Source organism: Nomascus leucogenys, chromosome 10, assembly GCF_006542625.1.
Source record: "Nomascus leucogenys isolate Asia chromosome 10, Asia_NLE_v1, whole genome shotgun sequence".
NCBI lineage: Eukaryota > Metazoa > Chordata > Mammalia > Primates > Hylobatidae > Nomascus > Nomascus leucogenys.
In genome coordinates, this window is record NC_044390.1 from 62,262,825 (window position 1) to 62,277,133 (window position 14,309).

General features: G+C 43.3%; 1 protein-coding gene across 1 annotated transcript; it reads left to right on the top strand.

Annotated features, from left to right (window-relative positions):
- The first annotated feature begins 364 nt into the window (after nt 1-364).
- On the top strand, nt 365-13,529 carry ELSPBP1 (epididymal sperm binding protein 1). Its single transcript, XM_030821779.1, is given in 5 exon segments — nt 365-382; nt 384-426; nt 6,817-6,963; nt 10,765-10,923; nt 13,372-13,529. Coding segments are annotated over 5 exon segments (525 nt in total).
- The last annotated feature ends 780 nt before the right edge of the window (nt 13,530-14,309 follow it).

The following is a 14,309-nucleotide window of genomic DNA, read 5'->3' on the forward strand; positions in this document are numbered from 1 at the left end:
CAGCCTTGACCTCCTGGCTCAAGTGATCCTCTTGCCTCAGCCTCCTGAATAGCTGGGACCACAGGCATACACCACCATGCCTGGCTAATTTAAATGAAAATTTTGCAGAGATGGGGTCTCACTATGGTGCCCAGGCTGGTCTTGAACTTCTGGCTTTAAGTGATCCTTTGTCTTGGTCTCCCAAAATGCTGGGATTACAGATATGAGCTACCACGCCTGGTCTATTTTTTAAGTTACTGTGGATAGAAAGAAAAATGGCATGTATGACGTCAAGTCTAGGAGCTAGTGGGAAGAGGAAGGGGACTTGTGGGATGAAAATTTTTGTCGTCTTTTCCAGAGAGAAGAGGGCTGCCAAGATGACCCGATGGTCCAGTTACCTGTTGGGATGGACGACCTTCCTTCTCTATTCCTATGAGTCAAGTGGAGGTGAGGACACTCAAAACGATGGGGAGGATTTAGAAGCTGGAAAAGAATGAATAGGGCAAAGCAAAGATTCTTGGAACTAAGTAGGGAGGGGATGGCGTAGCAAAAATCTCAGAAGAAGCCGGGCGCGGTGGCTCACACTTGTAATTCCAGCACTTTGGGAGGCCAAGGCGGGCAGATCACTTGAAGTCAGGAGTTTCAGAGCAGCCTGGCCAACATGGTGAAACCTTGTCTCTACTAAAAATACAAAAATTAGCCAGGCATGGTGGTGGGCACCTGTAATCCCAGCTACTCAGGAGGCTGAGGGAGGAGAATCGCTTGAACCCAAGAGGTGGAGGTTGCAGTGAGCCGAGATCGCACCGCTGCACTCCAGCCTGGGCGACAAGAGCAAAACTCCTTCTCAAAAAAAAAAAGAAAAAAAAATCTCAGAAGACCTGGGGTTTGGACCCTGGATCTGCCACTTCTTTTCTCGGTCAATTTGGTCAAGAAACGTAAGCTCTCTGAAGTCAGTTTCCAGACTGTGAAAGAGAAATAACAGCATTTATCTCATGGGGTTCTTTTGAAGATCAAATAAAATAATGGGCACCAGCATCTTTCATAATGCTCAGCACATGGTGGGGGTAAAAGGCAGGCTATATATTTCCAATGAACAGAACCCTCAGACCCCAACCTGGACACCCTAATTATGTCTTAACGTATCTCAGAATCTAAATTAACCACTAAAACACTGTAGGCTAAGCATGGAAACAGAACAAGGGGAGACCTTGCCTACATGTCATTCACTCAAGCCTTGGTGAGTCATTCTTCACAATTAGAACCCTTTTCTGCCTGATAAATGGTTCTCCTCTGGATAAGGCTCAGGAACCATTTGCATATTGATGCACCTTGATCCCACATTCTTTATTCCAGAGATTCCTAACCTGGGGTCACTGAGTGAGGATTAGAGTCCATGAAAACTTGAATTTATATTTTAAAAAAATGTGTATTTATGAGGGTAGTGAGAATAGCTATTGTAACAAGCAAACTCCAAACTATCAGCTGCTTGACACAATAACGTGTTTTTTTTTTTTTTCTTGGTTCTGCAAAGTCCCAGAAGGGTGCATCCGGTCAGGAAACAATGCTCCACATGGTCATTCAGGGATCCAAGCTTCTTCCATCCTGGGGCCTCACCATCCCCTAGGGTTTCAGAGTCTGCTGAGGTTTCTTTGCTTTTAGCTCGTAGACAAGGATCAAGAGAGTCTGGAGGATCTTGGAGGAGAGGGTTTCTTGTTTGTTTGTTTTCTTTTGGCCAGGACAGGAAATGAGATTCATCGCTTTCCCCTACTTCCACTGGCCGGAACTGATGTGGCTCTTAGCTGCAAGCAAGTCTGAGAGATGCAGTGTAGCAATGCATTTGGGAGGAAAGTGAAACTGATTTCGGTGAACACACAGCCATCTCAGCCATAAGGGCATATGAATATTCTCCTAGAGAGAAGTTCTGGGTTCTCAAAGAACTGACAAATTCCTAAAAGGTTAGGAACTCACAGTTTATTCAGACAAAGAACAATGTACTTGATGGGGTATCCACTTTTCTAGTTATAATCTCATTTTTGTCATGCCTCCCTGAGACCACACCCACATACTTGTGGTGAAACTCAGTATTCCAAGTTCCCTTTGCGTGTATTTACAGACAAATTATTCAGTATACACTTACTGAGTGATCTTTAAGTTCCAGGCATTGTGTTGTGGACCAGAAGTGCAGAAATAAACAAAACCTAAACCCTCCACTCAGAGAGTTCACAGTAATTGGGAGTTATAGACACATAAATGAATTATTTTTAAAAAATTGGCAACTGCATTCATTTATAGAGATAGACTCTGAGTATTGGAAGTGTGAGGAAGAGTATTGACCCAGACTGAGCCAAGTCTTCATGGATGAATAGCAGGGACTAAAGCTGGGAAGAGAGGAAAGGCATTCAGGGCAGGATGAAGGGCAGGAGCAAAATCCCAAAGACGAGAAAGAACATGGAGTAAGGTCAAGGGAATGTTAATCAGGGAGTGAGAACAGGCGGGTCAGCAGGGTCTGGATTATAGAGGATTATAACTCAGTTAAGAAGATTAGGCCATCTGCTGGATTACTTTGCAGATGGCTAATAGTATTCATTATGTGCTGATTCTTACTAATAACTCCCAAAGATAACCTTAATTCCACTTACAGGGGCATCTGCCCTCCCCTTCAACACAATATCCTATATACTCAGTGGTGTTCGTGACTAAGGCAAAGCATTGATAATGACAATAATGACAGTGAAGATGACAATGATAATGATGAGGATGATGACGGTATGACAAGGATGATGACAATGATGACGATAATGATGACAACAATAATAGTGACAATGACAGCGATGATGGTGACAATGATAATGACAACGATGATGATAATGATTATGACAATAATGATGTGATGAAGAGGAAAATAATTATTACAATAATGATGACAATGATGATGAGAATGACAATAATGGGGTTGATGATGATGATGACAATGACTGATAATGATGATGACAATGATGATGATCATCATGATAATGACAATAATGAGGTTGATAATGATGGTGACAATGACTGATGATGACAATGATGACGATGATGATGATGGTGGTGACGATGATGATGATGATGATGATGCCAATAATGATGTGATGAGGAGGAGAATAACAATGATCACAATGACAATGAAGATGATAATGACAATGACAATAATGAGGTTGATGATGACAATGCTGACAATGATGATGACAATGGCGATGATCATCATCATATGATAATGACAATCATGAGGCTGATTATGTTGACAATGATGGTGATGACAATGATGATGATCATCATCATGATGACAATGACAATAATGAGATTGATGATGGTGACAATGACTGATGATGATGATCGTGACAATGACGATGATGATCATTATGATGATGCCAATAACAGTGTGGAGAATGATGATGATGACGGTGATGGTAATGATGATGATGATGATGATGGCAATGATGATCATAGCTAATATTTGTTAAGCAGCAGCCATGCTCCAGGTACTCTTCTAAGCACTTTCCAGATTTAAACTGGTTTAAGTTTCACAAAAATAAATACCAAACAGTTCTGAGAGACAGAAATGAAAAATGCAATGATATTTAAGTACTTCTAATTGCATCAACCCATTGGTGCAGCTCAAAGACGGAAGTCTGCCTTCTCCACACTCTCCCAACCCATCCCTTGTCCCCATAATGGCCTATGTCAGGTTGTACAGGACAACAATCTGATCCACAACAAGGGCCACGGCTACCATGTTACAGACCTTGAAGACAGACACCATGTCTTGTCTGTCTGTATTAGGAGAGGACTAACTATTGTAACTACACCCAAATGTCAGTGGCTTGACTCAATAGAGGTTCATGTTAAACTCATCCTACAGTCCAATGTGGATGTTCAGTGGGAAACCTTTATATGGTAATCCAGAGAACAAGATCCTCTAGTTTGTGGCTCCACTGTCCCCCAGGCCCTCAGTATTCTCTGCCCAGCCCTCAGAGTTTCTCAGCCTTGACACTATTGGTGTCTGTGGCCAGATAGCTTTGTTCTGGGGAGCTGTCCTGTGCATTGTAGGATGTTTAGCAACATTCCTAGTCTCTCTCTGGCAGATGCCAGTAGCAGCCACTGGCTCCTTTCCCCTATAAGTTGTAACAACCGAAAATGTCTCTAAACATTGGCTAATGCCCCCTGGGAGGTCATAATTGCTCCTCCTTCTCTATTAAGAATTGCTGCTCTATATTCAGCTGGCTGGCAGAAGAAGAAAATAGCATGGAGGATTGCTTGGGACTTTTTTAAAGCCAGGAAATGGTGAGCATAATTTCCGCCCATAATCCACTGCACGCAAATCTCCCACTAGAGTATCTCACTCATAGTATTCTATCATTATATCTTTGAGGGAGGGAAGGAAGGAGGAAAATGAAGGAGATTAGAGCAAGAAGGGAAGCTATGACTCTGAACTAACAGATGAGCAAGTTGAACTCTCATCCCAGTTCTGCTCAAAAAAAAGGATCAACTTTAATTAGTCCTTATTGTACGTGGGTTTTCATGTAATGAGGAATTTGGGATAGAATAGCATTTCTTTCTTTTTTTAAAAAAATTTACACATCAAAATTCTGCAGAACACCATTTTTGTTTTTTGTTTGTTTGTTGTTTTGTTTTGTTTTCAGACAGGGTCTCACTCTGTCACCCAGGCTGGAGTGCAGTGGTGCAATCATGGCTCACTGTGGCCTCAACCTCTCAGGTTCAAAGGGTCTTCCTCCTTCAGCCTCCCAAGTAGCTGGGATTACAGGGGCACACCACCATGCCCGACTAGTCTTATTTGTTTGTTTTTTGTAGAGATGGGGTCTCACTTTGTTGCCCAGGCTGGTCTTGAACTGCTGGCCTGAAGCGATCCGCCCACTTCAGCCTCCCAAAGTGCTGGGATTACAAGCATGGGTCATTGTGCCTGGTCGAGAACAGCATTTCTTGATATATTTCAGGGACCATTAGTCTCTAGTGCTATTGAATTGTGAAAAAAAAAAAGGAGGACAACTCAATATACTGTATACATCAATTCTCATTTTCACATGAACTTTTCTGATGAGTCCTTCATTAAAGAAACCTGTTTAACTTTATTTCACATGGCAGTTTCCAAACTTATTTTATTCTTTCTGTTGTTTCTTGAGCAAGTAACTATTCTAGGTTCTGTGGATGCACTGCACAAAAGACAAAGTTCCTATACTCATCGAGAAGAATAAGGACATCGAAAGTTGTCATCTCAATATTTGCCATATCTGGGTGCCACCAGTACTATTATTTACTCAACATTTTTCTTTAAATTTGCTCACTTCTCTTCACTTTAAAAAATTCATTTTAAGAGATTGGTTAACATCAGTATTATAATATAAAAAAATCACTACCACTTTCCATAAATAGGAAGTATGACCAAAAAGAAATACTGTACTATGAAAACAAAATCCCATTATTAAATTCTGCTAGACTATTGTCCAAATAAAGCTTTGAGTCCGAGTCCTGCCCCCCACCCCCGCTCTCTTTTTTGTTAAAATGGGAGATTATTAAGTATTAGAGATGTAGTAGAGAAATACTAGTATTAAATTGAAGCTTTCTCTTTTGCGTAAGCAGAAGGACTAAAAGGACCACTGGAAAATGATTTTTTTTCCAGTCTATATTTCAAAATTATTTAATGTGTGTCCCTACATAAACTAATGTGATCTTGTGATCCACCAAAAATATTTTGTGTCATGTCATTGGCCCCCCATGTTATGCTCTGAGAAACAGTGGTCTCAAGGAACAACGCACCACGGTTGTCTTCTTCCCCAGTGCTTCTGGCCCCAACATGAACTGGATATGCCCTGACATGTCATTTAGGAAGTTGGATGCTAAGCCTAGGTGTGTAGCCTTCAGGCCACCATGAGAACTGTCTCAGTCCGTTTGGGTTGCCATAACAAAATACCATAGGCCAGGCATGGTGGCTTACACCTGTAATCCCAGCACTGTGGGAGGCCAAGGCAGGAGGATCACCTGAGGTCAGGAGTTCGAGACCAGCCTGGCCAACATGGCGACACCCCATCTCTACTAAAAATTAAAAAAAATTAGCTGGGTGTGGTGGCAGGCACCTGTAATCCCAGCTACTCGGGAGGCTGAGGCAGGAGAATTGCTTGAACCCGAGAAGCAGAGGTTGCAGTGAGCCAAGATCTCGCCATTGCACTCTAGCCTGGGCAACAGAGTGAGACTGTCTCAAAAAAAAAAAAAAATGGTTACCAGGTGTGGGGGTGAGAGGACAGGGTTATGTAGGCCAAGGATACAAAGTTGTAGTTATATAGAGTGGATAAGTCTAGAGATCTAACGTACAGCATGCAGACTATAGTTACAAATATTGTATTGTATACTGGAAATTTACTAGGAACATATTTAGGTACTTTACCCCCCACCCCCATACACATATACACAAGGTAGTTACCATGTAAGATGATGCATATGTTAATTTGCTTGACTAGTAATCACTTTAATAAAATATACATCAAAACATCACATTATACACCTTAAATTTGTACAATGTTTAAAGAAGATAATACATTAAAATTTCTTTTTAAGTATTAAAAAAAAAAGAAAAGAAACTCACGTATAAGTGGACCCGAGTTCAAACTCGTGTCATTCAAGAATCAGATGTATATGGCATAGGCAAATGCTTGATGAAATAATACATAAAGTCTCTTCTGAACCTTATGTCTGTCCTGTCCTGTGATGGTTGATTGATGATTAAATGACTCTGTCCTGTGAATGACTAGAGGAAGTCAAGCCACTCACGAACTCCGTTCCTAACAGATTACCCACGCTGTATCTTCCCTTTCGTCTATCGAGGAAAGGCTTATAACAGCTGCATCTCCCAGGGCAGCTTCTTAGGCAGTTTGTGGTGCTCAGTCACTTCCATCTTCGATGAGAAACAGCAGTGGAAATTCTGTGAAACGAATGGTGAGCCCCTGTAGCAGGGATGGGATGTGTGGTGGGAGGGAGAGTGGACAGCAAGGATCCTCCTGAGGTGAGGCTGGGCAAGATAGAGACCAGAGCACCCAGGGGGAAGTACTTACAGGAGCCAAGTGTCTGCTCAGAGAGTTCACTATGACAACGACAGACAGGGGTATCCCGAGGCCATTCGCCCAGTCCCCAATCCAGCATGAAAAGACAGGTGTCCTGAGAACTGAAACAATGAGCTGAAGTCCTGATATTGGCTTCTGAGTATTTCTGTTTCTAGAACTGACAGTAGTGAGATTCACCCACTGATGGACCCAAACTGCCTCTTCCTTCCTTCCTTCCTTCCTTCCTTCCTTCCTTCCTTCCTTCCCTTTCCTTCCTCCCTCCCTCCCTCCTTTTTCTTTCTCTTTGTTTCTTTCTTTGTTTCTTTCTTTCTTTCTTTCTTTCTTTTTCTTTCTTTCTTTCTTTCTCATTCTTTCTTTCCTTCTTTCTCTTTCTTTCTTTCGTACTTCCTTCCTTTCCTTCCTCCCTCTTGTTTCTTTCTTTCTTTCTTTCTTTCTTTCTTTCTTTCTTTCTTCTTTCGCTTTCTTTCTTCCTTCCTTCCTTCCTTTCTCTCTCTCTCTTTCTTTCTCTCTCTCTCTCTCTTTCTTTCTTTTTCTTTCTCTCTTTCTTTCTTCTGTTTTTTTCAGGGTCTTGCTCTGTCACTCAGGCGGGAGCACAGTGGAGTGATCTCGGGTCACTGCAACCTCTGCCTCCCGGGTTCAAAGTATTCTCTTGCCTCAGCCTCCAGAGTAGCTGGGATTGCAGGCGCCCACGACCACACCCAGCTAATTTTTGTATTTTTAGCAGGCACGGAGTTTTGCCATGTTGGCCAGGCTGGTCTTGAGCTCCTGGTCTCAGGTGATCCATCCACCTCAGCCTCCCAAAAAGCTAGGATTACAGGCACGAGCCACTGTGCCTGGCCCCGACCTGCATTTCAATGCAGCCTAACATCTTATTAAGTCTACACATAATCTCAGGTGAATAATGACCAAAATTCATTCAATGCCCTCTCTGTACTACACTGATCCAAGAGCTTTGTACACAATACCCTGTTGAATCTTTCCATAGCAGCTCTATGACCTGCTGCTCGCCACCACCTGTTCGATAAATGGTCCCAGTACAATTGATCCCTTCCCAAGGTCACAGTCCTATGCTATATTAGAATCAGAGCTTGAGTTCTAGTCCATATAGTTCCAAAGCCCATGCTCTCTCCTTAAGCATTGTTGCGTCCACAGAGACAAAGATGTGTGAAGGCACTTATTCGTAGGCATGCTTATTCTTGCATAAAAATCTTAATTCTGTTCTTCCCTTAGCACTCAACAAATCCTAATTCCATCTAAACCTTAATTTTATTCTAGCCGTAATCATCCCCCATTTGTGTTCTTTACTATAAACCAACCTTAACCTTAAATCTCACTATAGCTTTGTCCTAGTAGTTAACCTAATTTTTCATCCCAAGTCCAACTCTTTCTCCATTTCCATTCCTGGCTGTAAATTGTATCATTAATACATACATTCCATCATTAATAAATACATTAATAATATACTCTGTCATTAATACATCATTAATTCATAACCTTAGCCATTTCTTAACCCTAAACCAAATAGATGAATTAGGAAAGGTATCAGTTAGACCAGGCTCAGTGGCTCATGCCTATAATCCCAAAAGGGATTGGGAGGCTGAGTCAGGAGGATTGCCTGAGGCCAGGAATTTGAGACCAGCCTAGGCAACATAGGGAGACCCACTCTGCAAAGACAAAAATTAAAAAATTAACTGGTCATGGTGGTGTGTGCCTGTAGTCCCAGCTACTTGGGGAGGCTGAGGTGGGAGGATTCCTTGAGCCCAGGAGTTTGAGGCTGCAGTGAGCTATGATCGCATCATGGCATTCCAACCTGGGCAACAGAGTGAGATCTTGTCTCAAAAAAAAAAAAAAAAAAAAAAGGAGGAAAAGAAACATCACTTTTATGGTAATATAACCTTAATATCTAAGCTCCTGTTTATCCTTAAAACTATCCAATCTCCTTAGACCCAGTTTTGATGGAGTAACAGATTCAAATTTGCATAAATCACCAAACGGATGTCCAAGAAGGGATACCTTTTAGCTTTGGCTTCCCCATTAGGTTAAGAAAGTTGTTGGTTATTTCCTTTCTATGGATAAGTGAGAACCAAGACGACCCATGCCTGCACAGCTTACTGTCTCCATGAACATAGCTTTACCCTTTCACAGTCATCATCAACTTGACTCTACTAAGCTGGGAAGGTCGTGCCTGGGAAGTCACTTTTATTATCTGCAAAATGAGAATGCTAAGGCTGGCATCACAGGGTTTTTGTAAAGACTGGAGTTTATTTTCATGCGGGATTGATGCCAGTGCCATACCAGGTACCCAAGAAATGTGAGTTTTCTTCTGCTATCATCTGAGGCACTAAGCAAAAAAATAGGCTTTGAAGTTAGACCTGAGTTGGAATTCTGTTGTTGCCCCTACCATCTATGTGATCTTGGACATGTTAGACAATAAAAGTAATAATTATCATAACATAATGAACTTTTAGTAAGCGTTTTCTATGTGCCAGGCAGTGTTTTAAATGCTTCACATGAAATAACTCATCTCTTCCATACAACAACCTCTATCAGGTAAATGTGATTATTAGCCCAGTTTTACACATGGACAAACTAAGGTTAATAGAAGCAAAGCTGTGATTTTGATCCCAGGAAGTCTAACCTTCAGAATTTGTGCTCTTAATCACCAGTCATTACTGCCTGAAAACCCCAACTCCTTAGTCAAATTCCAGCTCCCCATAAAAGACCACCAAAGGAAAAAAAAAAGCCTGCTAATTAGGCAAGACTGAGTTTATTGCTCACTTCTTTGACAGGGTCTTAATAACGTCTTGGGCTGGGCATGGTGGCTCATGTCTGTAATCCCAGCACTGTGGGAGGCCAAGGCAGGTGAATCACCTGAGGTCAGGAGTTCAAGACCTGCCTGGCCAACATGGCGAAACCCCTCCTCTAATAAAAATAGAAAAATTATCGAAGCATGGTGGCACATGCCTGTAATCCCAGCTACTCGGGAGGCTGAGGCAGAAGAATACCTTGAACCTGGGAAGTGGAGGTTGCAGTGAGCCGAGATCGTACCATTGCACTCCAGCCTGGTTGACAGAGAAAGACTCCATCTAAAAAAATAAAAAATAACATCTCGAAGTGAGGAGGGAAAACTCAGCATACTGATGGGGTCTTGGAGTCTCGTCTAAGGTGGGTCTTTCAAAGAGGGATGTGATTTTGACTGTGTAATGATCATGATATAATCGTTAGGGTTGGTGGTCACAGCAAGGTGAAATGACCAAAGACGAGGTTTCAAAGAGTCTGGAAGAGTAAACAGTGTTTTGACACAATCTACTGAAAAAGTTGAACTGTCTGATATTTATGTAAATAGCTTTTCTGGAGGCTTCTGGAGTGAATAATAAGGCTATTCGCAACTCTTATCTTCCTGGGCAAGAATTTCCTAGCTTAGTAGAGTCAAGGTGATGGCGACCACAGAACCATGAAGTCGTGTTAATAGAGACAGTAAGCTGTGCACGGGTTGATAGTTTTGGTTCTCACTTATCCGTAACATCGAGATAATAACGTCATCCAGAAGTTGCTTGGAGAATCCAATGCTACGTTGCCTTTCATGGGATAAAGCGTGGCACAGTTTGTGTGTCATAAATGGAAGCTCTTTTCATCTCCTCTTCTTGACCCGTAACCTTTCCATAATCATTTTCAGAGTATGGGGGAAATTCTCTCAGCAAGCCCTGCATCTTCCCCTCCATCTACAGAAATAATGTGGTCTCTGATTGCATGGAGGATGAAAGCAACAAGCTCTGGTGCCCAACCACAGAGAACATGGATAAGGATGGAAAGTGGAGTTTCTGTGCCGACACCAGTAATCTGGGGATGGGGGTTGGGTGGGTGTGGGTGGATTCTTTCTTTCGTTTGCTCAACAAACACCTCCTGAAACCCCACTGTGAGCCAGGCACTGAGTTGGGCACTGAGGATCTGGTGATGAATCCAGCAGACAGAGCTCTGGCCTAGTGAATAAAGTTAATGATGTGATATGCCACAGGCTTTAAAATCCAAGAGAAAGGTGCCAAAATGAAATGCTCAAAATGTTAAACACCTAACCATGATGCAAATACAGAGTAAACACACGCCAGGAGTTTTTAAAAACCCTAGTGTGAGCCAGGAATGGTGGCTCACGCCTATAATCCCAGAACTTTGGGAGGCTGAGATGGGAAGATCACTTGAGGCCAGGAGTTAAGGCCAACCTGGGCACACAGTGAGACCCTGTTTCTACAAAAACGAAAGAAAGAAAGAAAGAGAGAGAGAGAGAGAGAGAGAGAGAAAGAAAGAAAGAAAGAAAGAAAGAAAGAAAGATTAGTCAAGTGTGTAGCATGTGCCTGTAGTCCCAGGTACTTGGGAGGCTGAGACGGGAGGATCACTTGAGCCTGGGAGGTTGAGGCTGCAGTGAGCTGTGATCACACCTCTGTACTCCAGCCTGGGTGACAGAGTGAGATCTTGCCTCCAAAATAAATAAATAAGCAAACAAACAGTGAAATCACCCAACAAAAGGCTCAAACATTAGGAAAACATAATACTAGACTGCTAAAGTGCATCTGTTCACAGTACAAGAGCTGAAATGAGCCAGAAGAGCATCCCCTTGTTCCCCCTCGGGTGAGAATATGTGTGTTGGGAGACTCAGACTCAAACTTCCTCTCTGTGTGTGTGTCCACAAATAACCACAGAAGCGTCACGAGTGTCGATTTCGTCAGTGACAAAGTTTAGCGAGTAGACGCATTTGCACCTGTGGAATCCATGAAAGATGAGGACACTGGAATTGGTCCTCTGAGACAAATCCTCTATCTGCCAGGTCCTCCTGGTGACCAGCGTTCTCCTTCTCCCTCCTTCCTCCAGGGTCCTCTGTGCTTCCACTCTGCCCTTCTTCCCTATTCCAGTGCCCTGCCCTATCTTCCAGCCTTTCTGAAGTCCTACACTCTGATAGCTTCTGAGGGAAGAAAATACCCAAGACCCAGTGGAAAGGAAAGGGAAGTCCTTGGGCAAAGAGGAACTAGAAGGAGTTATAGTTCTGCACCACTCCAGGCAAGGGGTCAGTCCGAATAGCTGTGGTGGGGGTGTGTGTTGTTCCAACAACTTGGGACTTTCCTAAATAAAATTGTTTCTCAGCTGGTCATGGGAGAAGACGTGACAGCAAAAATTGAGACCCATTTACCCTCTGTTGCCTCAAGCTGCTGTGGATAGAGCCTTCCAGTTTGTACCATTTATGGGGTCATCTTTCATGGGACATCATTTATGCCCTCATCTTTCCTAGATTCCACAGGTGCGAATGTGCCCACTCACCAAACTTTGTCACTCAGAAAATTGATACCTGTGGTGCTTCTGTGGTCCTTTGCGGACACATACAGAGTTAGCAAGTTTGAGTTTGAGTCTCCCGACACTCATGTTCTCAGTCAAGGGGGAACAAGGGGGTGCTCTTTCAGCTTAAATTCTTCTTTTGCTTAGATTTAGGTCAGCATTCTGAGCAGTGCCCAGGCAGTGCCTTCATGTGTAGGGTTTACCTAGATTTTATTTTTTAGTTTTTTTTTTTTTTTTTTTTACTTTTTATACTTTGTTTTATTTTATTTTATTTTTGAGATGGAGTCTCACTCTGTCGCCCAGGCTGGAGTGCAGTGGCGTGATCTCGGCTCACTGCAACCTCCGCCTCCCCAGTTCAAGCGATTCTTCTGCCTCAGCCTCCCAAGTAGCTGGGATTACAGGTGCTTGCCACCACACCCAGCTAATTTTTGTATATATGTATTTTTTTAGTAGAGATGGGGTTTCACCGTGTTGGCCAGGCTGGTCTCAAACTCCTGATCTCAAGTCATCTGCCCGCCTCAGCCTCCCAAAGTGTTGGGATTACAGGCATGAGCCACAAAGCCCAGCCACATTTTATATTTTAGAGACAGGGTCTCCATCTGTCACCCAGGCTACGGTGCAGTGGTGCAATCATGGCTCAATGCAGCCTCGACCTCCCAGGCCCCAGCAGTCCTCCTGCCTCAACCTCCTGAGTAGCTGGGACTACAGGCATACACCACGCTCAACGAATTAAAAAAAATTTTTTTTGTAGAGACGGGGTTTCACTATGTCGCCCAGGCTGGTCTTGAACTCCTGGCTTCACATGATCCTCCTGGCTCAGCCTTACAACATGCTGGGATTAAAGGCACAAACCACCACACTCAGCCCCAATTTGAAATCTAGGGTGGGCCTGAAGCCCATGCCTCTTCAACAGTGTGAAGCCTGGGGAGTAACCTTTGTCTTATCCCCTTCTGCTTCCTAGGAATTTCCGTGTTGGTCCCTGGCTTTCCTTGCCACTTTCCATTCAACTACAAAAACAAGAATTATTTTAACTGCACTAACAAAGGATCGAAGGAGAACCTTGTGTGGTGTGCAACTTCTTACAACTACGACCAGGACCACACCTGGGTGTATTGCTGATACTGAGGTGAGAGCAGGGATCAACAGTGGTCATTTCACGGATGCAGGGGTGAGACAGGTGCACACCTGGTGCGTCGCTGATGTGAAGGCGAGATCTGTTGTTTTTCCAGCATGTCTGATTAGCTGAGGTTCCCAGCAATGCGGGCTCTGTTGTCAAAGATAAGGTGGAGTTGGGGAAGACTGGAACAACTCCCCAGATTAGAAGGATGAAAGAAATTGGGATTTCTCCCAGAAGCAGGAGAGCAGAGGGGGATTGGCAAACTTTTTCAGACCCGGAAAGGTATTATTCCAAGTTTCAACTCTGGGATGCTCTGGGTGTGGATGATTAGGAAAGAGGAACTTCTGAAAATGGAGTGTGGTATGAAAAAACAATCCAGAAAAGGGGATAACTGACCAGCCATGGTGACTCACACCTGTAATCCTAGTGCTTTGGGAGGCCAAGGCAGGAGGATCAGTTGAGGCCAGGAGTTTGAGACCACCCTGGGCAATGTAGCAAGACCCTGTCTCTACAAAAAAAAAAAAAAATTAGTTGGGTGTGGTAGCACACATCTGTAGTCCCAGATACTCAGGAGGCTGAGGTCAGAGGATCCCTTGAAATCAGGAGTTGTAGTGAGCTACGATTATACCACTGTACCCCAGCCTGGGGAACAGAGTGAGACCTTGTCTAAGAAAGAAAAAGAAAAAAGATGGAAGAAAGAAAGGAAAGAAGGAAGAAAGATGAAGGAAGGAAGGAAAGACAGAGGGAGGAAAGGAGAGAGGAAGGGAAGAAAGGGAGGGAGA